This window comes from Heptranchias perlo, chromosome X, assembly GCF_035084215.1.
Source record: "Heptranchias perlo isolate sHepPer1 chromosome X, sHepPer1.hap1, whole genome shotgun sequence".
Taxonomy (NCBI): domain Eukaryota; kingdom Metazoa; phylum Chordata; class Chondrichthyes; order Hexanchiformes; family Hexanchidae; genus Heptranchias; species Heptranchias perlo.
This window is the reverse complement of record NC_090370.1, coordinates 5,887,365-5,901,312: the sequence shown is the minus strand read 5'-3', so window position 1 is coordinate 5,901,312 and position 13,948 is coordinate 5,887,365. Positions and strand designations below refer to the sequence as shown.

General features: G+C 43.7%; 1 protein-coding gene across 7 annotated transcripts in view; it reads right to left on the bottom strand.

Annotated features, from left to right (window-relative positions):
- The window catches only part of LOC137307210 (tensin-2-like), a 245,814-nt gene that overhangs the window by 42,243 nt on the left and 189,623 nt on the right, over positions 1 to 13,948 (bottom strand). For all 7 annotated transcript variants that reach the window (XM_067976607.1, XM_067976610.1, XM_067976608.1 and 4 more), the window contains 5 exons: positions 9,343 to 9,403; positions 8,388 to 8,463; positions 3,812 to 3,941; positions 1,033 to 1,098; positions 529 to 645 (listed from right to left, as the gene is read on the bottom strand). In XM_067976607.1, coding sequence (XP_067832708.1) covers positions 529 to 645; positions 1,033 to 1,098; positions 3,812 to 3,941; positions 8,388 to 8,463; positions 9,343 to 9,403 — 450 coding nt within the window. The remainder of the gene's footprint in view (positions 1 to 528; positions 646 to 1,032; positions 1,099 to 3,811; positions 3,942 to 8,387; positions 8,464 to 9,342; positions 9,404 to 13,948) is intronic.

Sequence of the window (13,948 nt, the reverse complement as noted above, 5' to 3'; positions counted from 1 at the left end):
TGGCTAAGATTTAAAGTTACTAAAGTCAGTGTTCAGGCCTAGCCCCTTTTTAACCGTAGTTAACATACAAACATAAGCTTGACCATTACCTGTTGTTCTCCACTCCTACCCCCCCTCTTGTTTTGCTCAGTCCTAGAAAGGGGTTTTCTTTTTCCAATTCTGATGAAGGACCCCACCAGAAACATTAATCTGTCTTTTCTTTTCAGACGCTGATGAACCTGCTGTATATTTGCAAGATTTCCTATTTTTATTCCACAGGAATCTGAATTGGTTTGTGAGTAAACATGAATATCTCAAATTGGGTCACTTCAGGTTGTGACCTGGGATTGCCACATATCCCCTATATAAACCTGTTAGTTTATTCCATGGTAAACCAACCACTGTGAATCAGACTTCTCAATCAGCTCACTAGGATTAGTAGGATTTTGCCCAGAATTCCAACTCAACAGAATGAAGAGAAAACAATTTGAACAACACAACATGAAGACAGCAACAAAACTAAAAGAATTCTGAATTCCTTTCTAATACCTTCCATACCATCCTCATGGTGAAGGTTGAAGTTCTCATAGGAATCCCATCTAACAGTTGGATCAGACGTGTTGTAGTCCACAGTCACCGTCGAGTCATTCCTTAAATGTTCTCGATCTGAAGTTGGGAAGAGGAGAAGGATTGAGCAGTGCCATTAATATTTCTTCTTCAGTTCTGCTTGCTGAGAGATCTACCTGCCCACTATAAGATCTAACAGCTAACAGAAAGATCTACTACCAACAGAGATCACCAAGAAATCTACTGCTAACTGAAGAGATCCACCTGTGAATTAGCATCTAACTCAGCTCTGACAAAGGGACTACATCTGAAACATTAACCTGCCTTTTATCTTCTCAGATGTGGATGGACATTCTGTGCAATTCCAAGCCTTTCTGTTTTTATTTCAGATTTCCAGCATGCAGAGTTTTTTTTTTAACTCTTCTATTTTTTTTAAACAGTATCTTGATCTTGTTTCAAAGCTTTCACTGTTACTTAATTTCTTACCTTTTATTTTTTCTGGACCCGAAGAGAAAACAAACTCCACTGTGGCATCGCGTGGAAACCTGTCGTCTAAGAAGAGAGCAGAACAACAGTCACCGCTAATATGTCAGTTGTGCAATCACGGCTTTCTTCAGTCACTGAAGATTCTGTGCATTTCTAGCACACAGAACCCTCACTAAGCTTGAAATAAACTTGATGAACTCCTCCCTTTCATTACATTGCTTTCTTTTTCTACCTTTAAATTGCCATGAATGCTTCTCACCTATTCCTTAACTCCATGGCCTGCATATTCTGTGCTCAAATATTCAGACTATAAAGGCACTACTTAAGGGAGTCCCCAATTGATACCCGCCACCTGAACACAATTAACACTAAGTGATATAAATCATACTATTAACACACAGTGCTCTAACATTGTAAAGATTCTAAGACAATTTAGAGGCAAGCAGTGAACCCAGCAAGAATATGAGTCACATGCTCTCCAGTCATTGGAAGAATTTCTTTACAAAATGCAAATTTAATATTTGTGGGTTTAAAACCAGACGTGCTGTCCACTCTCAGATTTAAGTTATTTTGGCTGCTGCACCTGCCTCGCTAAAGTTCATCTAGGAGTGGAATACCAGTGCTCGATTGCTTTCATTAAACATTTTTTACAGAGCCATTTTTTTTTTCTGCTACTCCAACCCAGAAGGGACTGCTCCACCATTTTAATTGCGCCACACAAGTCTACTTTCTTCCTGAAGTGACTGTGCTGAAATCTTACACTGCTGATGCAAAAGCCTGGCAGAAACTCGTGCAAATGGCCTCATCACAATCACTCGCGGTGTTAAACTGCGCTTTGTGCCGCAGTGCAAAATACCACTTTTAGAAGAAAGACTTGTGTTTATATAGTACCTTATCACATCTTTTAGCGCTTTACACAATAAATTACTTTGAAATGCAGTAGCAGTTGTTGTGTAGGCAAATGCGGCAGCCGTTCTGCGCGCAGCGAGATCCCAACAGCAATGAGGTGAATGACCATTTAATCTGTTTGTGGTGGTGTTGGTTGAGGGAGGAATGTTGGCTAAGACACCATGAGAATTTCTTGCTCTTTTTTTAATAGTGCCATGGGATCTTAAACATCCACCATTGGAACAGGCAACAAAACCTTGCTTTAATATCTCACCTTTAGAATAGCATCTCTGACCATATAGCACTCCCTCAGTTGAAAGAACAACTTGTAATTCTAAAGGACTTAATAACTTCTCTCAGAAACGTCTCAAAATGCTTCACATACAATGAACTACTTTGAAGAACAGTGATCATTGTTATGTAGGTAAATGCAGCAGCCATTATGCGCGCAGCAAGATGCCACAAACACCAGTGAATTGAATGATCAGTTAATCTGTTTTTGGTGGCATTGTTTTCGGGGCCAGGACACTGGGAGAACTCTTTGCTCTTCTTCAAATAATGTCATGGGATCTTTACCATCCAACTAAAAAAGGCAGATGAGACCTTGGTTTAACAGCTCAATTGGAGGACAGAACTGGGTTAGGATGTCAGCCTGGATTATGTGGTCAAGTCCAAGAATGGGACTTGAATCCACAAACTGCCACCACTGAGCCAAACTGACACTTAAAGGCATCATGGCACAGAGTTGTCGCATGTAAGCTTCCATTTACCATAGTCAGCCACTAATCTAATCCAGGCTATGCTGGAGCACAGGTACAGCAGGGGCTTTGCAATTCACCAGAACAAGGGAGGACCTGAAATTCCAGTCGGGGCTAAGGTGGAAACTTGGCAAATCTCCGGATTGGGGAATGGAAAATGGGCTCCAGGATTCTCCTCATTTATTAGGTCCTATTATCTTCCACCTGCTCCCCCAACAACAAGGGAACGTGAATGGGTTTCCAAGAATTCCGCCCATCCCACTCTTATAAGGTTCAACAGAAGTCTTGCCAGCTCCCAGCTGGGAAGAATTCCGTTGAGGTCTTTGTAAAGGCCCCAGGAGCTTGGCAGACTAGGTAATCCATGCTAGAGGGGATCGATTACCTTTGCTATGCTTGGAAATGGCTCCTTTCAGAGCAGAAATTTGTTCATCTACTTTTCTTTAGACTGAGGAGGGCCTTAGTAGGACTTGGAGCTATAGGCTGCTCTATCTTTCAAGGACGAATCGGGGTGCGGTGACTTTGAAATGCCACACTGACTATGCTGATAAACTCATCCTGCAATTTGGGACGGGGTTTATGTCTTTGGGGATCTGCGGACTTACTAGCAGAGCAGACCGATTGGAATTTTGACCTCAGAAAAACAAAGAGGAGAGCATGGGATTGAAGGCTGAAAGGAAAAGCACTGATAATTAAATCCTGGTTGCTGAGCTCCTGGAACCATGGGGATGTCTTACCAGAGAAGGCAGCTGATAAAAGATATCTGATGTAGGATGTTTTGCTTGGGGCAAGGGGCAAGTTTGCAGAACCTTTTCTCAGCAGATGATAGAGTGGATTGTACCTGGAAGGAACAGGCTTGTTCAAAGCTTTCTGATGTTCTAAGGAAGAACATTTCACCTATCTCCTGGGAGCTAGGCCCTCTATACTCTCTGGGTCGGGGAATGCTGTACAGATGGGAAAGGGGGCACAATAGGGTGGACAACTTTTTTTCAAAACCAATTTGGTCTTTAGTATGTGTCGACTTATATGAATAAGACGTAAAACAGAATGAAGGGGCTGAACACAGAGCATTTCAAGTTTGCTCCACATGACCAGTGCAGATAGGGATACTGTTGTTCCTGAAAATTCCCACTGACCTCCGTAAGCATCATCCAGTTCATCCTTTCCAAACCAGAGCTGGGAGCCATGGATAGCACAAGTATGGAACTGTACTCGGAAAACAACATCACGTTCCGGGTTTTTGTATTGCTTATGGTAACATTTCACCTGAAAAGGCAAGACGGAAGAACATGTCTAAGACTGAGCCACTTACTGGATATTGCAAATATTTACAATTGTAAAACTGCTGGGGATGTCAGTTGCCTTGACACTGACCTCTGAACCACAGGGTACTGGGTTCAAATCTCATGAACTCTTGGGAACTCTCAGAGCCTCGCTTGATGGAAGGGTAGTCAGGAGAACTGGGTGCAAAGGTAAGTGCACCTGATTCGCAGTGCTCCCAATTTCTGGTGATTATCATGATCCTCCAATCCATGCTCCCACTGAGTGAGGCCCCATGCCAGGAGCAAGGCCTCACAAAATTTACCCTTATGAGCTAAGTAATGGTCCTTGTTTCTGTGAATTTCTCTAATTCTTTCTAACATTCATCAGTAGAAATTTACTGTTTCATTGACATTAGATGAGAGTAAAGGTGTACGTGCGATGAAAGGCAAAAATGTCTTTCCGTGCTCAGAGGAATATAGGGCCTAGGTTTTCAGACTGGGGTCGCCAGACTCTGTGGGTTGTACAATGGGGTCTGCGAGGACATCATATTTCTTTGTGTTTGTCTGGGGCTGGGCACACGATGAGCACAATGGGCTAGATTTTCGGTCCCTGCGTAGCTTATGGGTGGAAAATACAATCCAGTGTCCTGAGCATTCTGCATTTCTTATTTCTTCTCTATTTCTTGACATACCAGCACTTGTTTCTGTTGCTGGATACTAATAAAAAAACATGGTCTGCAATGATTTCACTGTTTTACTTAGGGTAACTGACTCTGTCTTTTTGAAGTTAGGAGGTCCATGGGAATGTGTCAGTATTTACAGAGGGATCTCCATGGAGAAAAGTTTGAAAACCACTGATATAGGGACCAAGATACCAAAGCAGGAGCAGAAAATCAGACCCCACCTTAATTTAGTCAGTTCAACTGAACTAAGCAACATTTGAAGCTTTGTGGTCTCAGCATGAGTTTGGCTTAAATTTTATCAATATCATAAAAAGTGCAATTTCCGTGATAATCTTCGGAGATCAGGGAGTACTTTTACAGATTGGTCCCTCAAGAGATTAAATGAGTGGGATAGAGTCTATGGTAGGGTAGATTACACATGTGCTCCAATTTTGCAAGACTGACAGGAAAGGGCTTGTGTTGGCTCATGACGTAAGCCTGCCTGTGCTGGCAGCTCAATGGACTTGCCTTGCCAAACTTTGTGATAGGTGTCCCTCCCCCAATTTGAATAGGCTACTGGCACGTGAAAAACCATCTCGACTGCTCAGCGTGTCGCACACTTGGTGGGAAGCATAAAATCCAGTGTGCAGCAACTCTTAAAACTCTGTAGCTCACCATTAAAGAGGGGAGTTGTAGTGGTGGTGCAATGTGGACCAGTGGTTCACAATAGCACAGCAGAGACATGTGGGCAACATTACTCCCTTCGATGCTGAAGACTTGGAAGTCCTGCTAAGGGGGTCCTATTTGGGGCCCTCCTATAAAAGCATAGATGCAAGCAGGGAGGTCACCCAGGTCCCTTCCATCTGCAAGTAAAGAGGAAGTTTGCTGATATCAAGAAGAAGGTGAAGTAAGAGCACTCCTCACTGTTACACACAATTCTTGTGAGGCCCATCAAGCATGGCACGAACTAAGTTGGGAACAACTGCACCCTCTGGGAGGTTACAGTTCAAGAATTGTACAAGGCCATTGCCGTTTTGCACACAATTGTTTGCTGTGCCAAAGTTGCATTACACACTTCTTTTGCTGGTGGAGGTGGCAGAGCAACAGCAAAAATCCCAAGACTCTTCTCTACTGTTTGGGTGTTTCTCAGGGGATCAGCAGCCCTGGTCGCCTAAGAGCCATCTATCCAGTGCTGTTTCTTCTTCCAAAAATGCAGGCACCAGGAATGCCACATAATGAAGGCATCATGGCTGCTTCCTGGATAATGGCCATTGGCATGCATAGTGATGTTACTGTGGTCAAATAGAAAGAAAGAAAGACTTGCATTTATTTAGCGCCTTTCATGACCTCCGAACATCCTAAAGCGCTTTACAGCCAAAGAAGTACATTTGAAGTGTAGTCACTGTTGTAATGTAAGAAACGCAGCAGCCAATTTGCGCACAGCAAGGTCCCACAAACAGCAATAAAATAATGACCAGATAATCTGTTTTAGCGGTGTTGGTTGAGGATAAATATTGGCCAGGACACTAAGATAAATCCACTGTTCTTCTTCGAAAAGTGCCGTGGGATCTTTTACATCCACCTGAGAGGGAAGATGAATCCTTGATTTAACGTCTCATCCGAAAGACGGCACCTCTGACAGTGCTGCACTCCCTCAGTACTGCACTGAAGTGCCAGCCTAGATTATGTGCTCAAGTCTCTGGAGTGAGACTTGAACCCACAAGGTGACTCAGGCGAGAGTGCGACCCACTGAGCCACGGCTGACATCACCTGAACATTTAGTTAAGTGTAAATTCTTGCTGATCATTTAGCTATGGGGTTGACAGGAGGAGTCCTGTTGGCCAAATGGGTGCCATCTGTGATGCTTTGCACTCGGGAAAACTCAGCCACCCAATGAAAGCACTGCACCCTGTCCAGCTGAGACCCCTTTTCCAGAGGAGAAGTGATGAAGGTGTTGCCGCTTAGCAATTGCAAACATAGCATTTGTCACTCCCCTGATACATGTGTGCACTGCAGACTACCTGATGTGGCAGATGTCCTCTGGGTGGCTTGTAAGCATCTGGTCGCATGAAAACTTCATGCTATAGTAACTTTCACTTCTATGCAAAAGGCCGTCGCTGGTTCAGATGTTGCCTGTAGGTCGTCCTGCAGCAGATGGTACATCTCTGTGACAGCCTGTTTTGTGAAACAAGAGGCGGTGTGGAGCGGGCCTCCTCTGACGTGTCCAGGTAGATGTCGAGGAGTCTATGAACACATGCCTTGGGGTAGTAACGGCTACAGACAAAATGCCTCAGGTGTTGTTGCGCCTGCATTTGTTGGCCCCTCCTTTATTCTCATGTAAGCCACGCAGTGTATTCAAAGCCCCTAAAAGAATATCCATCTTCCCCACATTTCACCAGGCATTTTAAATGGCAGCAGAAACCAAGAGTAATGAAGGAAAGTATTGACCCCAAAAATACAAAAGTGGCAGACCACCCAGCAAAACCAACTGATGCACAGAACAAAATGCAGCAAAGTGTGATTGAAAATGTAAAACAAAATTCCCAAAACCTTTAAACAGCAACTGAAAATATCATCCTCTTTAAGAAGCCCACCTGAGCAGTCCAGATCCCAGGACTCCTAATGTGCCCATTTTAAATAGGGGCGCGATGCACACCTTGGGTGGGGCCTTGCTCTAAGTTGCGAAATTCGACATGGGGCCTGATTTGAATAATTCTAACATGTAAATGAGGCTTGAGCACGCCTGTTGCGCGACCTCACTTTCTCCCCCCACGAAAATGCATCGTACTGCGGATCAGGTGTATGGTGAGATTTTACAACCCACATGTGTAGGATGAGGCTCTGCCGGCAAAGAAGGGATGGGCTTGATAAGAAAAATGGTCTTTCCCTGCTTTTACTAGAAACTTGAGAAGGAGTCTGGAGCGTAAAATTTAATGGAATCTGTATCGTGAAACTTAAAGGATTCTGGGGGAGAAACTGGTGCCCGATGGGGTGGGCGGGCAATTTTCGGGCATGATGTCTGCCAAAGTGTGCCGGCTGCCAAATGTACTTGGATATGCTAATCAGGGGGCCTAATGCCTGTTTTAGGACCCTGCTGCCAATAAACTGGATGGAGCATTCGCTGTGCATGTTCCATTCAGTTTTTCCAGGTCTGCAGTGGCCTAACTAGCAGTCCTTAAACGGACTGATGGAAAGCTAAGTAGATTTTTTTAAGTGAACTTAACGTTAATGCAGTTCAGCCCACTCTAGTTTGCCTCCGTCCCCTCCAGTACTTACCTGCCAACCAGGACTCGGCCCACTGTAGTTCGCTTCCACACCCACCCCCCTAAACCACAGCACTTACCTGCCGGACAGGCTCCATCGAACACATTGTCCAGGGCCCCAACTGGCGAGGTGCATCGGGACACCCAATTTGCGCCCACAGCTTGCCAGCTTTATGTAGCTGAAGCCCAAGGCAAAATTTGCAGTGAGCCTCGGGCCGATGTCTTCAGGCACGCGTTCCAGGCGCACTGCCCACTTCACACCGGTGCTAGACCAATTTCTCATAAAGATTAAAGGAGGCTGTATTATTAAAGGAGTCTATCAGAAAGTTTAAAGGTGTCTGTATTAGAATGGTTAAAGGTGTCAGTATCATAAATATTAAAGGAGTCTGTATTAGAATGATTAATGGAGCCTGGATTATAACAATTAAAGGAGTCTCCAGCGTAAAGCTGCCCCTCACAATTCACCACTTGCATCCCCAGCTCCAAAGACAATTTTTTTTGTCCAGTTCTTGGTCCTGAACTCACCATGATGTCTCCTTTCAGCAGTAAGGCTGGCTCGATTGAGATGCACAATTTCTTACACCCAGGCCCCTGGACACTGCTGTGGAAAATAGAACGAGAAGCATGGATTTGTTAAGCTAACACAGAAAGGTTATTGCATATGACTGACAATCACACACAGACCTTACATGGCTGGTTACCTGTTTATATGTGGAGATTATTAGTGCAACAGCAAATACCTGCTCCAATCCAATCCAGCATAATCTAGGCTGACACTCCAGTCCAGTACCGAGGGAATGCTGCATTGTTGATGGTGCTGTTTTATGGTTGAGATGTTAACTGAGGCCCTGTTACTATAATTTAGGTGGGTGTTAAAGATCCCAAAGCTCTATTTGAAAAGAGCAGGATGTTCTTTTTGAGGCCAACATTCTTCCCTCAATTAATAGCACTAAAACACGGCCATTGACTCATTACTGCTTGTGGGATTTTGCTGTGCACAAAATGGCGGCCTACATAACAACAGTCACTGCACTTCAAAGTAATTAATTGTAGGCAAAGTGCTTTGGGACTTTTCCAAGAGACACGATAGGTGCTTTATAAATGCAAATCTTTCTTTTAATAGTCACATTTCTGTTTCCCTTCGTTGTTGCCCCTGATGCACCAAAGCATGGTGCCACCAAGCCCCGCAACTGAGGTGATTTTTAATGCATTTGAGCTTCAACTTAAAATAAAAAAGCATTTTGAGCCCATGAAACATTTTGCTGTAATAAAACAAACAATTGCTCTATAAATTCTGGATGAGAGGGCTGTTGTGGTCGATTTAAGATACTTTTGAAACAATATCCACATAAGCCAAGGAAAACAACTGTATATGGATTTTTTAAGAGCTTGCTAGATTTTCTTCTCATTATAAGTGAAATGTCTCTCAGAGCATTTCCTGTCTGCAGTGTACATAAACAAACAACAACAGGGCACTTACTAGATTCCTGATGTGTAGACAAGTTGCATAGACTGATAAATCTTCAGGAATGGGTGGTATCCTGTAATTAAGCAGAAATCTATTGATCTCCAGGCTTTAGTGGTCAAACAGAGACAACATTTTAGCTTTAATATAAAGATAAGCAAAACAACAAAACAGATAGGAAAGAACTTGAAAGAAATGAGAGGCAACTGCACAAGGCATGGGAGGATGAAATGAAGGGCTCTGCTCAATCAAGTAACACCATAAACTGGACACACATCGGCCTTGGGTTACCAGCAGTCAGATTTATTTTTGGATGTTTCCCCGACTTCCAGGTAGGAACAAGTTCAATGGCGCAAATGTTCCCCAGGATGTTATTCAGAGCAACCCATTGCCTGACAAAATAGTTGGCTAATAAATTTGTAGCATTAGAAGCTTAGCTGGTTACCTGTTTATATATGGAGATTATTAGTGCAACAGCAAATACCTGCTCCAATCCAATCCAGCATAATCTAGGCTGACACTCCAGTCCAGTACCAAGGGAATGCTGCATTGTTGATGGTGCTGTTTTATGATGTGGAGATGTTAACTGAGGCCCTGTTACTATAATTTAGGTGGACGTTAAAGATCCCAAAGCTCTCTTTGAAAAGAGCAGGATGTTCTTTTTGAGGCCAAAATTCTTCCCTCAATTAATAGCACTAAAACACGGCCATTGACTCATTACTGCTTGTGGGATTTTGCTGTGCACAAAATGGCTGCCTACATAACAACAGTCACTGCACTTCAAAGTAATTAATTGTAGGCAAAGTGCTTTGGGACATTTCCAAGAGACACGATAGGTGCTTTATAAATGCAAATCTTTCTTTTAATAGTCTATACTTCTGCTTCCCTTCTTTGTCAGAGAAAAAAAATCATCCACAGGGTATGCAGCCTCTTTCAGTTCTGTAAAGTAAAATGTTTTTACACAGGAATCCAACCAACTGTTGCACTCCTAATACAAACAGTGGGACCTGCAGGGAACCGAAGGCAGCATAGGCCCACAGTAATGAGGGTCTATGAACCTGCTGTCAGCTTAACACTGCCAGTTCCTGCAAAGCAAACACCAGACGTCATCCTGCAGGTTTACATGCTGAGTCTCTTTGTTACATAGCTGAGCCCAACATGCAGAGGAGGCCAGGACCCAACACTGAATGCATAAAAGGGGGAAAGTAGCCTGCAGAGGCAGTACTTCCCAAATGGGAGGGGGGTGGGGTGTAAAAGCACTTTTACAGTTGGACAAGACATTGACAGAGACCTGGGGGCAGAGTGTTCACCCATTCTCTTGGATGGTGTGGGGACAAAGTAAGGGAGTGAGAAAAAAAACCTTAAAATTAGTAAATCTGACCATCGCAAAAAATGTAATCCCTTGTCTGCACTGAGTTAGCTGCTCTCAGCTGGGATGACAATGCTACAATTTTTTTGGAGCTAGGAGTGGGAAACATCAGCTAGACTTTCTGCTCCTCATGGTTATCCAGTGGTCCCTGCTGGAAAGTGTATTGGTGTGCACCTCAGGCTTGGGCCTAGCTGTGATGCCCCCTGACTAGTTCGCTGACACTCATTGTGAAGGTTAACGCGTGAAAATCAGTCACTTGGATGTGGTACCAATGGACTCATTCTCTAATGTGAGTCAGTGCCTTTAGCAGAGGGGTAAGGGGAGATTTGAGGTGGGGAGGGGGGTGGAAATCATGCAAACAAGGTTAAATAGGAGTGAACACGATGAGAACAAATTGTTCAGGATACAGTCTGAGGAAATGGAAAATTCTTATCTTGTGTTGTTTTTGGACAGGGAGTACTACTACTGCAGTTCTCTGTGGGCTGAGTTACAGGAGGCACGAAGGGGCTGACCATATCAGGTGCAAAATCCGGTATGCGATAAACGGCAAACACAAAGTCCACCTGCTGTCCAACAGATGGTGTGGTCAGTACTTGAGCCAATGTTAGCACAGGCCCAGGGCCAAAACAGGAACCATTATAAATTTTCTGTTTTATAAGGAGAGTTGGAGCAATGATTGAAGGGAATGTGTACAGGTTGCTCCCAGTGCAATGTCACAAGTACACTCAGGTTCTCAACTCCTCTTCGATGAATAACTTGTTTTCAGTCTTATTTAAATGTATCCCAACAAGCTGGTTTCATACCTTACAAATATGGGTGCAATTCAGTCCTTTAAGAAGGGACTTTATAAGTTCATGAGGGAGGAAAACATTAGGTGGCATTGGGGTTTGTGGGTTAGTTAAGTTTGCTTAGTGATGAGCAACCATCGTCTCCTGCAGCTCGATTGCCTTATGGAGTTGCTTTACCTGAAAATGGCAACTAGATTTTTTGCCTCTCCCCAAGAGTCAACATTACCTACAGTTGGGGACAAGGCAGTGCACAAGGTTGCACTGTCTAGTGGACAAGGGTGAGCATTGACCTTCTTTTCTCATTTATATATAAAGTCCTTCGATCTATCAGGGAGGATTCTAGATCACCTGTCCTGGCTCCCAACGCCCAAAGTTGCAGATAATCCTCCTGCCTGTACTCTCACTTCCCCGTCTGCTGCAGTACAATCAGGAGGTTTGCCTGCAACATTGGGGGCCAGTGTGGGTGATCCGAGGTTATTTTTTTTAGATGACTATAAGTTATACGTTTCACTATGTGTAAGTGTCTCCTTTTTATCTGTCTTTTTTGCTCTCAAAATGTAAACACGCACCGCACCGCAAGAGCCCGTTAGTGGGGACTAGGACCTGTTAATAGGCCTTGATTGACTTACCAATCAATTTACTAAGTTAGCAGACAGGGAGCAAGTGTGGTCACTGAGGTAGTAATGTCTGATAAAGCATCCCCATGTACTGTGAGTTCGTCGGGAGCAATGAAACAGCTGTTTCATGGCCAGATTGAACTTCTCTGTTGTTAGATCAGTGTGAGAAGCTCGCCCATTTCCTGATATAATTACTTTAAAAGTGGCTTGGGAGCTCATGGATGTTAAACCGACTGGTGTAAAGGGTCTCATTTGACTCCCTGCTGTTGAGACTTTCACTCTTGGCACAGTGGCGTGTTTTCACAGGTAATCTGATACCACGCTGCACATGTGCTGTAAACAGTGGGGGCATTGAATTCAGTCTAAATGTCAAATATTTCAATGGAATCATACAGCTTTTTAAAAATAAAATTGAGAATCCTGGGTGAAGGGCTAAAAAAGAGCAAGAGGGAAAATGAGGTAAATCGAGAAGTAATGGTTAGGTGCCGTCAAGTTTGGATTTTATAGGAGGAAGGGAAAACTGAGGGAGGTGAGGAGTTCTACAATTTTGAGGTCCTAGGAAAGAATGAGTCGGAATAGGAGGCTGTGTCCTGAATTCAACAGAATAAGGATGCAGGTTAGAGATAGGATGTGTAGGATAGTGTATTTGGAGCTTAGAAGAAACAGAAATAGAAAGTTGAGAGGAGCACTGACCATAGCACAAATAAAATAGAGAAAGGCAAGGAAGGTTTTGATGGAGAGAGAGAGAGAGAGAGAGAGATTGGGAATCAGCTACCAGCCAATCTGCTTTTTCTTGTATCCTGTGCAAGAGTGAGAGAGGTGATAGAAGAGCCTCCCCGGATACGAGAGCAGCATTCTATTCTTTGACATACTTGGACTTTGTGAACAGTTAACAGTTGTTGTGGAAAAAGGAGTGTTTGGTATGAGAGACAAAAGCAAGGGAGTTGGAGGCAGCTTTAGCAATGGAGGAAATGTGAGCTCCATTTGAGGCCAAAAGTGATAGTGAAACCATAGAAGTTTACAGCACAGAAGGAGGCCATTAAGTCCATCATGTCTGTGCCGGCTCTTTGCTAAAGCAATCCAAAACTAATCCTACTGCCCCATATTGTGGATGCTCAATTGTTGAGTATATTCAAGGCTGAGATCGATAGATTTTTGGACTCTAAGGGAATCAAGGGATATAGGGATCAGCCGGGAAAGTGGAGTTGAGGTCAAAGATCAGCCATGATCTTATTGAATAGTGGAGCAGGCTCGAGGGGCTCCTATTTCTTATGTTTCTTATGCCCTGTAGCTCTGTATCTCCCTCTGCTTCAAATATTTACCACCAAGAATGTCAACTGATGAAGGAATAAGGGTGGAACCACCAAATGTAAGAGGTGAGAGCTGTTGGTTAGACTTGTGAGAGTCATGAAGAAACCATCTCAAGAATTAGAAGAAATAAGATTTTTTATTGCCCCACTGAAGGGCATGGAGGAGATGAAGATGTAGCAATTCAGCCATTGCACTGGGAAAGGACTGGAGGGTTTGAGCTCTGTGGATGTGGGAGTAGAAGTGAGTGGATGATTGGAGTGGAATCATCAGTAAAATAATGGCTATGTTTCAGAGTGCAGCGAGGTTGACCCGCTGTGAGCTTCTCTGGCCTGTTTCGGGAAAACAAAAAAGAATTTTCCAGAGTTCAGGAGGTTATGAGATTTTAAACAGTTCTCTTGAGCTGAATAAACACAGAGACGACGAGCCGAAGGGTTTGATGCTGTGGAAGGTTTAAATGCACAGTGACTTCCTGTTTTCCAAAGTATATGAGTATTGAACTGCACAATACCATTGACAATATCGTCAATCAATACTAA